The 9895-nt window shown below is 50.7% G+C and overlaps 2 protein-coding genes across 2 annotated transcripts in view; one reads left to right on the forward strand and one right to left on the reverse strand.

Moving 5' to 3' along the window:
* Positions 1–335, forward strand: part of GGN (gametogenetin) — a 2277-nt gene extending 1942 nt beyond the window's left edge. Inside the window, 2 exon segments of the mRNA XM_035023575.1 lie at positions 6–16; positions 218–335. Coding sequence (XP_034879466.1) covers positions 6–16; positions 218–335 — 129 coding nt within the window.
* Positions 336–938: 603 nt separating this feature from the next.
* Positions 939–7690, reverse strand: PSMD8 (proteasome 26S subunit, non-ATPase 8). The gene is made up of 7 exons (XM_035023451.1): positions 7317–7690; positions 6215–6287; positions 5995–6097; positions 4561–4726; positions 3472–3572; positions 2215–2326; positions 939–1484 (listed from the first exon to the last, which is right to left on the reverse strand). The coding sequence occupies exons 1-7, from the start codon at positions 7677–7679 to the stop codon at positions 1347–1349; spliced, it is 1056 nt and encodes a 351-aa protein (XP_034879342.1). The 5' UTR covers positions 7680–7690; the 3' UTR covers positions 939–1346.
* Positions 7691–9895: the final 2205 nt, after the last annotated feature.

Genomic DNA, 9895 nt, shown 5'->3' on the forward strand with positions numbered 1-9895 from the left:
AGTAGGGATGGGCCAGGTGGGGGAGAAGGGAGTACAGGACACCAACACTATCACCAACCCTTAGCCCCCTTTCCTAATTTAAGTGGATACAGCCCTGCCCTAGACTGCCTTTGTGATATTCATACATGGCCCCTCATATAGATGTGGAAAGTGAAACCTAGAAGGGGAAAGGGCTTGGCCACATGACCAGGCCCTACTGATTCTACCCTCCCTCTAGGCTGAGCACGCCCACCAACCACCTGAGCGAGCCACCCTGGGTTGCCACCATCAAGCTGGCTGGCTCCCTGGTGGCCGGGCTGGAGCACTACGACTTGCAGGCCACGCATTCCAACTGAGTGCAGTCTGCTCAGTGCCCTCTGCCTCCCACTCCTTGACAATAAAATAACCATCCAGATGTCTAGCTACCTGTCAGTCACTTGCTCAGGGTTGAAGGGATGGAGTGGGCTAGGGCAGAGGCCTCCATGAAAGCACATCTTAGAAACAGTGAAGGAGACTGGACCCAGAACAGCAGTGACGGAGGTTCCAGGCATCCGGCACCTGGACTGATGGGCCCGGGGCTAAGACAGTCTCATTACCCTTGATACCATCAACCCCATTTCTGAGCCAGTCTGATCGCAAACTGAAATGCTGAGCACAAATCCCTTTGGAAAGCAGGAGTTAATCACTCCCTTTATACAGATGTGGAAACGGACTCTGGGAGACTTTGTTGAAAATCCCACATCCCACAGATGGCTCAGCCAGATTTGGACTCTGCCTTAAATACCTTCTCGAGAACTTCAAGGCAGGAAACACAGGCTGGGGCGGTTCGGAAGGTCCTAAGTTACAGCACTGGCTCAGGAAGGGTGGGAACCAGGGCAAGCCCATGCCGGCGCCCACACCTATCGTTCCACAGAGGTCTCAAACTGGTAGCCCACAGACGGGTTCCATTTCGCACGTCATTGAACAAACTGGTTTAATTGCAAACATCTTAAAAATTGTGACGCGTCACCCCCTTCGCTGAAAAACTCGTGCCTTGGCCTGGCATTCCTGTGGGTCCACAGCGGGCTGCATCCCCTCTACCTGGAACCTGGGCTCCCCTGCCACTGGGCCCCTGTGATGGGCTGCCATCGGACAGCTTCAGCCATGGCCGCTGGACAGAAGCTGACCCAACAGAGGGTTATCTCAGCTCCCAGAGGGCCCCCAAACTTCTAAGTTCTCCCGAGATAAGGAACTTGTCTCCCCACCATTCCACCCGGGGAGACAAGGGCCTAGAAGAGAGAATGTCAATCCACCTTTATTGGAGGAAGCCCTGCCCTGCCACTGCTTTAAATACGGCAAGCCCGGCCCCAGCCCGGTGCCGGGCGGGCTCAGACGATCATCTCCAGCTGCCGGGCATACTCGATGACCTGCTTGGCCAGTTCCGTGGAGGGGATGGTGGTATCTTCTGGCTTCTGCTGCTGGCTGGCAAAGCTGTAGTAGTTGTTGAGGCCCAGAACCCACCCTCGCTGCAGGAAGGGAAGGGTGACAGATGGGTGGGGTGATTGCACAGGCTACCCCCCACCACCCCACAGAGCCAGCACGTGCCCATGCGGGCCCTGGCTCCCGTTCCTCGCCACCCCTACTCTACCCACACAACTCTAGACCAGTAACTTCACCTCTCTGTGCCCCCGTTTCTCCGTGTTTGAGACAAGGACTCTCATCACACACCTCTCTGGGTCTGCTATGAGGATTCAGTGAATCAACACCTCTAAAGTGCTGAGAAGTGTCTGGCCATGTAAATGATCACTAAATATCAGCTGTCACCATAGCTCAAGTTCGATTTCACCTCTTCCAGTCTAGCCTTGACCCCCCTCGGTTACCGGGGTCCCTACACCCCATGCCCCAATGTCTCCAAGGGCACTACTCCTGCATAAACAGCCCAGGCCAAATGAGGCAAAGGCTCGCGGAGAAAAACTCTAAGGAGTTCTGTTAGGGACAATAGCTCAACAGGTACTGAGCGTCAGTGTCCACCTCCACCTCCTGCCAGGTGCTCATGCTAAGCTAAGCTCATCCCACATGTTAAATTCTAGCCCCACTCTACAGATCGGGAAACTGAAGCTCAGAGAAGTTCAGCAACCTGCCTGTGGTCTCACACCTGGATTTAAACATGTGCAGTTTTGCTCCAGAGTTCCTCCAGCAAACCCTACTATGAGTGCACCCCTGGCCCCACAGCCCCTCGCCCTGCGCCCCAGCCACCTTCTTGGCGTAGTCGGTCATCTTTTTGGGTGTGTTGAAGAAGAGGATCCGGGTGGCCTCAGTGAAAAGGATTTTCTCATAGGCCTTCTCGATGCACCCAGCAATCTCATCCCTGAGGAAAGACAAGGCTCTCATTACTGAGCACAGACAACTCTTCAGGCCTTGTCCTCCCAGGCCTGACACGTGTGAGCTGACAGTTCAGCACTGACAGCTGGAACATGCTTCCTGCCCTGTTTCATCCAGGCTTGGAGAGGGGGAGGAGCTTGACCAGAGTTGCAAAGCCAGGGCAACAGCAGGGTCCAGATCTCTGAGACTCCTGGGCTCAATCTCTGAATCCCACTCCCAGCACGAGGACTTCAGGCTGTCTGAAACCCAGCCTGGGATTCACATGAGGGCATCTCTTTACAGAAACCCCCTCTCCCCACACACAAGGATGCTGTGCCCCATTTCTAGATCTGATCCTGGGAGGGTTCCTTGCCACCCGTTAAGAGGCATCAAGATCAATAATGAAGTAGAAAAACATCAAAGGATCAAGTCACTGAAAATGAAGGAGTCAGCTCCAGGGAAAAGTTAGTAACAGGGAGTGTGCACCCATTTCTGATGTATTTTATCTCTTAGACCCAGAGGCAGGTATACAGACACTCGTTATATACTACTCCCTGTTCATTTTGGAGAGCCAAATATTTCTCATTTAAAAGTAATCTAAACTCACTAAGCTACCTCTCTTCACTTCCACCACAACTCTGAGCTTGGTTTTGCCATCCAAGAAATGGCCATCTCAGTCTGGCACTTTGCCTCCATGAACTGGCTCTGCCACCACCTGGACCCTTTTATTCTTCAAGGGATGTGTAAATGTCACGCCCACCCGCCCATGTCATGTCACTAGTGCATGGAGCGAGCGGGACTTAATGGCCCCATTCTAAGGAAGAGGAAACTGAGAGTTCCGCAGTTTAGGAGACCTGAGGTGAGACTGGAGCACTTCTAAGCCAGGCAGCTTGGGTCTTGCCTGCTGAGCGCTGTCTGGGTGCCAAGCCCAAGTCCGGATCATATGGGCACACAGATAAGCGGCCCACAGTGAGATGTGGCCTGTTTTCCACAATCTCATGACAAGTTGCAGTTCATAGAAAAGGAGAACTGATGTGCCCAACCTCTCCAGACCACAAGTGACCAGAATGAGATTCAACTCAGGGCTGTCTGACTCCAGAGTCCAAGCTGTTTCTGAACCCCACAGGACCTGCCCACCACCCCCACACACACCTGATAGTGTCAAGCAGGATGTCAATGAAGAAGGTATAGCTCTCAGCAGGGATGTTGCCTTTGGCCAGGAACACCTTGTTATAGCTGCCCTCCATCAGGTACTGTAGAGGCCAGGGGTGGGGAGGAAAAGAGGATGAGGAGCAGGTAGCATACGGGCCTATCCGCTGAGGCCTCACCACATTCCCAGTGCCTCCATAATCCCCTCTGCTATAACACCCTTAGCGTACAGTCATGCATTCCCCAGGCAGACTGAGCACCTTCTCTTCCAGGAAGCCCTCCCTGGTTTGTACACATACAAGCACGGACATTCTTTCTCCAAACTGCCCTGGGCTGATAGCTAATTATCTTATCTATTCTCCAATCACAGGAGGGAGACAGAGCGGGATTCACCCCTGAGCTCATTCCTCCACTCCTTTGCTTGAGTTGTGCTGCGGGCCATAAATGCTCTCTCCCATTTTCTCATCACAGCAAAATCCTCCCAGGAGACGTCAGCTCTAGGAACTACTTCCTAACCTTCAGTAGTAAAGCTCTTCCCTGACCATGCTCCCCTTGTTGTAGAAATACTGTCGTCTTTGCTTACCCTCAGCCACACCAGGCATGTTTCTGCCTTGGGACCTTGCTTGGACTGGCTGCTCCCTCTCCTCGGTTCACATCCCCCCAGATGTCCACATGGTTGGGTTCGTCACCCCTTTCCAATCTTTCTCAAATCTCACCTTTTCAGCAAGGCCTTCCCTGACCACCCTACAAAAAAATTCACCCCTGCCCCGACTCTCCACCCTCCTTACCTTTGTTTTACTCCATAGCACTTAACTTCTTACAGACCACATAGATTAATCTTTTTGTTTACTGTCTACTTCCTCATCTGAATGTCATGCCCACCAGATCCCAGATTTTAATCTGTTTTGTTTGCAGTACAGTCTGAAAACCAACCACATGGCACATGGCTGGGGCTCAACAGCTGTTGGACAAATGAGCAAATGAGTCCCTGGACTAAAAGGTGACTCCTGCCCACTCCTCCAGGAAATCTTCCCTAATGTCTGCACCTGCACCACCCCCTTCAGATCCCCCCACCCCCTTCCCCAGCCTCACTTGCTCCAGGGACACAGGATGCTTGATGTATACATTGGTCTGGATGTCTTTGGCAGGCAGCCGCTCCAACTCTGTGTGGAACTCAGCCACCCGGTTCTGGGACAGCAGGAAGAGGAGGTTGAGGCCCAAGAGCTGGTGCATGTAGGCTGACTCGGGGAGCTGCTCCCTGTGGACCAGGGTGGGAGAACCAACTGTAAGGAGGGCTTAAGTACCTACGAGCCCCCCACTCCAGGCTCCAGGGACCCTGATGTCTGCCCTGTGCTGTCTCCTTGCAGAAGTATCGGGTCTTGGGTTTTCAAATGAAACTGAAGCCCAGAGAGGTATGAAGAAGTCACAAGTCATATGGGTCCAAGCAGGTAACCTCACTTCAGTAAAGTGACTCAGCCTCAGTTTCCCCAACTGTAAAATGAGTACTACCACAGCGTCCATCTCATAGAAGGTAGGTCAAGGGAATAAGGGTTAAGTGAATTAAATGACTTAACCCAGGTACAGTGATCGGAACAGTACTTGACTCAAATAAATATTGTGCGTTAGCTATGATTATGATATTAAGAGTTATCACCCTTACTTTAAGAGGGAAACTGAGGCATAGGGAGGTGAAGTCATTTGCCCAAGACCACATAATCAGGAAGCGGCAAAATTAGTTTCAAACTCAGGTTTGGGGGCGCCTGGGTGGCTCAGTCGTTAAGCAACTGCCTTCAGCTCAGGTCGTGATCCCAGGGCCCTGGGATCGAGCCCCGCATCGGGCTCCCTGCTCCGCGGGAAGCCTGCTTCTCCCTCTCCCACTCCCCCTGCTTGTGTTCCCTCTCTCGCTATCTCTCTGTCAAAAAATAAATTAAAAATCTTAAAAACAAAAAAAAACTCAGGTTTGTCTGACTTCTGATGTCAAATTCTTAATCATTAATCCATGCAGGCACCACTGAGTTAAAAAACATTAAGTTTTATATTCAACACATATTCAGTGAATCCCTGCTCTGGGCCCAGCCTCATGCTAGGCAGTACTGGAATGCAGCCGTGACCAAGACACCTCTGACTTTAGGAGTTCAGTGGGAGAGACTGGGCTGAGATAGGGGAGGCAGAGTCAGAGGGGTCATGGCTGATAGAGCATTGGAGGCTGCAGGAAAGTCTGGTCTAGAGCCTGAGAGCTATGGAGAGCCATGACAGGTTCCAACCAGGGTATCGACATTGGTCAAATTTTAGTGTCACAAAGATTCTACTGGCTGCCATGGGGGATGAATCTGGTACAATCCCAGGATAAGGACCTCCAGGGCAACCCCCCACCCCCCGAAGCCTCTGGGGACAGAGCTAGACAAACAAGGAGTTCCCAGGTGTACAAAGATGACCTGAGTGGCTGGAGAACCAGTGATTAAAAAAAAAAAAAGCAACCATATAACCCCCTGCCCACACCCAATAAGGGGCAGGACCCATCCTCACTTGTAATCGAAGTAGTAGCATTTGAGCTGGGCCATGTAGCGCTCGAAGGAAGGAATGTCCTTGCGCAGGATGCTCCACTGGGCCCCAATCTCCAGAATGTCACCTGTGGGTGACAGGGCAGGTTCTCAGGAGGTGCCTGAGTCCCTCTCCTGACCACCACTCCTGCCATTCCTCCAATCACCCTCAGCCCATCATTCCCACCTGCCCCAATGACACTCACGGGCCAGAATGAGCTGCTGTTTGGTCAGCTTGGTCCCTGTGGTTGGCAAGAAGTTGAGCTCCAGCAGAACCAGCTGACAAGGAGAGCAGAGAAGGAAAGAAAGAAAGATGGGACCTCAAGTACAGGTTACTTACTTTTGCTAAGCCTTAGTTTTCCCACCTAGGAAACAGAACTAATCATCATCCCTGACTCAAGGCTGTTGTGTTTTAAAGGAGTCAATCCTCAGAAAGCACTCAGAAAAGGGCCTGGGCACACTGAGTGCCCATTTAGGATGACCTCATGTTACAATTATTAATAGCCCCACTGGGGAAACAGGAAACACCCTCCATGCCTGACTCAATGGAATCAAGGGGGGGGTGGTGGCACGCTAGCACCTTTAGTTCTTGGCAGGCCTTTTCCACAATCCACTGGGTTGGGCCCAGCTACACCTCCCATCCACCCCCAAATCTACACCTGGGAGGGAAGGGAGCTAACATCCCCCCATCGTCCAGCCCACACATCACTTATCAGACACACCCCATTCAGAGGCTTAGTTCAGCCCACAATACTTGTACTCTTTCCCAAACACGCTCGGTCTGAAGCACCCTGAGCACCATTCTGGTCCTCTCCTATAAGAACATTTTTTCTAGATTCAGTCCTGTCCTCAAAAGTCGGCTGCCCCACCTCTCCCCAGATGCGTCCCTAAGTCCCAGATCTCTCAGACCCTGACTTGGGTCTGCTCTAACCACACAACCCTTCATCTCAGCCTTCTTTCAAAACCCTGTCCGGTCCTCATTCCCCACTTGCTCTCCTCAAGAACCCACCATCAGAAAAACTCCCAATACTCCCATCCTGCCGCTCCAGCCAGCTAAGCCTCCAAACACCAAAACTTTAACCCCTCACTTAGTTATGCCTGAACATTTCCATCACTGCCTCCCCCACCGCCCCCGCACTGTCAGGCCGTGTTTGATCCGTTTCAAACCTCTTCTTCACCCCTCTAAGCTCGCACTTTGGCAGTTCCGAATCCTTCACCCTACTGGATCCCCCAACACGTCCTGGTGTCGCCCGTGACCGGGAACTCGGCTAGGTCTAGACCCCTCGTAGCGGCCCCGCCGAACCCTACCTTGAGACGGCCCAGCTCTTCACCGCACTTGCTAAGATTGGGGCTTTTACGGTTCCATTCGCCCTTAAGTTGCTCGTACATGCCGGCTGCGACCTGCAGGACTGCACCCGAGGCCGCCGCAGGGCCCGAGTTCGAGGTGCCCGGCGCCCCGTTCACCGCCGTGGCCGCCATCTTCCGTGATGCGGCAAACCTCCGGCCCGATTTACGGCAGCGTCGCCTACAGACGCTCACCCGGCGGAAGTGGGGCCGGGAGGTGGAGCCCAACGCCGGGGGCGGGGCTACGGCTGCCGACCTCCGCCTGCCGCGGTTCGCGTTCAGGCGCTCTCGGGGAGGTGCCCTTGGAGTCCGGCCCTTAATGAACATGTCAGTCAGAGCTCCGCCTCGGCTGTCATTCAAGATGGTGACCGGAAGTCCCCTCCTGCCCTAACTGAAAATGGCAGCGATAACAACGCTTCCCCGCCTCCCGTAACCAATATGGCTGCCATGGCTTCAGCCCAGGCGTTCGTGACGCTACGTTTCTGTCTTCGAGGTTCCACCTTCACAGAAGGTTCATTTAAGCCAGGAGGGTGCGGTAGTGGAGCTGTGCCATTATTTCCATCTTATAAACAGGCTTTGAAAGGCTGGGTAACCTTCCCAGAGACTAACCGCTGAGATTTGAACCGAGGTCTTTCTCTCTAGTCTCTCAGTGCATCCTTCCACATTTTCTCCAGACTTATAAAAATATGCACAAACTTTAAAAAAGATCATCCAGTCTTATGCCTTAAATACCACATATACGCGGAAGATTCCCATTTTTTTATCCCTACTCCTGATTCCTCCGTATATATCACACCTGCCTATTCAACATCTCCCCTTTTCTCAAACCCAACTCTTTGGTCTTCTTTAGAATATCAGCTCCACAAAAGCAGGGATATTTATCGGTGTTCTTTATTTATGTATTCCCAGCATGTGGTACACAGTCAATGAATATTTGTTGAATGAGTGAATAAATGGATATGTAAAATCACCTGTGTTTTTAAAAAGTTTTTTTTAGAAGTTTTTATTTCAATTCCGGTTAGTTAACAGTGTTATTTTTAAAAGTTTTAAAACAAAAACTGAATCGTGCTACACGTATTTTTTAAAAAGCAAACATGTTTGGGGCGCCTGGGTGGCTCAGTCGTTAAGGGTCTGCCTTCCACTGGGGTCATGATCTCCAGGTCCTGGGATCAAGCCCCACATCAAGCCCCACATCGAGCCCCACATCAGGCTCCCTGCTGGGCAGGAGGCCTGCTTCTCCCTCTCCCACTCCCCCTGCTTGTGTTCCCTCTCTCGCTGTGTCTCTCTCTTTCAAACAAATAAATAAAATCTTTAAAAAAACAAAACAAAACATGTTTGAGAACATGTTTTCAATTCTTTTGGGTAATAAACCTAGCAATGGAACTGCTGGATATGGTAATTCTATGTTTAACTTTTTGAGGAACCACCAAACTATTTTCCACAGCAGCTGAACCATTTTACTTTCCAACTAGCAACATATATGTGTTCCAATTTCTCCACATCATTGCCAACACTTGTTCTATCTGTTGCTGTTATTTATTTATTTTTTTATTTTTTTAAAGATTTTATTTATTTGAGACAGAGAGAACACATGAGAGGGGCTAGGGGCAGAGGACAAAGTAGACTCCCTGCCGAGCAGGGAGCCTGATGCGGGACTCGATCCAGGGACTCCAGGTTCATGACCTGAGCCGAAGGCAGTCGCCCAACCAACTGAGCCACCCAGGCGCCCTGTTGCTGTTATTTAAATTATTATAGACATCCTAATAGGTATGATGAGATATATCACTATGGTTTTTTTTTAATATTTATTTTTTTATTTTAAAGATTTGTTTATTTTAGAGAGACAGAGAGAGAGAGACAGAGAGAGGTGGGAGAGGGACAGAGGGAGAGGACAGAAAGTCTCAAGCAGGCTCCACCCTGAGCGCAGGGTCCTACCGGGGGCTCCAACCCATGACCCTGAGATCATGACCTGAGCCAAAACCAAGAGTCATACACTCAACTGACTGCGCCACCCAGGTGCCCCTTAAGATTTTATTTTTAAGTAAGCTCCACACCCAACATGGGGCTTGAACTTGTGACCCCGAAATCAAGAGTCACATACTCTACCCACTGAGCCAGCCAGGTACCCCAACTCTCACTATGGTTTTGATATGCATTTCCCTGATAACTACTGATGTTAGACATCTTTTCATGTGCCTATTGGCCATTTATATATCTTCAGAGAAATGTCCATTTAAGTCTTTTGCTCATTTTTAAATTGGGTTGTTTGTGGGGTTTTTGTTGTTGAGTTGTAGAAGTTCTTTTTATTCTAGATATAAGTCTTTTAAAAAATATTTATTTATTTGAGAGAGAGAGAGAAAGAGATCATGAGCAGAAGGGGCAGAGGGAGAGGGAGAGAGAATCTCAAGCAGACTCTGCACTGAGCATGGAGCCAGACACTGGGTTCGATCTCACAACCCTGAGATCATGACATGAGCTGAAATCAAGAGACACTTAACCAGCTGAGCCACTCGGGCGCCCCTCTAGATGAGTCTTTTTTTTTT

This window comes from Mirounga leonina, unplaced genomic scaffold (genome assembly GCF_011800145.1).
Source record: "Mirounga leonina isolate KUSES-001 unplaced genomic scaffold, KU_Mleo_1.0 Mir_177, whole genome shotgun sequence".
Lineage (NCBI taxonomy): Eukaryota > Metazoa > Chordata > Mammalia > Carnivora > Phocidae > Mirounga > Mirounga leonina.

What these genes read in the sequence shown, in the direction of transcription:
- PSMD8 (XM_035023451.1), bottom strand. Translation starts at nt 7,679, where the DNA reads ATGTTCATTAAGGGCCGGACTCCAAGGGCACCTCCCCGAGAGCGCCTG. An exon ending in ACAGCAGCTCATTCTGGCCC is followed by an intron (nt 6,098 to 6,214) that starts GTGAGTGTCATT and finishes TGTCACCCACAG; the next exon opens with GTGACATTCTGGAGATTGGG. An exon ending in TGCTACTACTTCGATTACAA is followed by an intron (nt 4,727 to 5,994) that starts GTGAGGATGGGT and finishes CCTGGTCCACAG; the next exon opens with GGAGCAGCTCCCCGAGTCAG.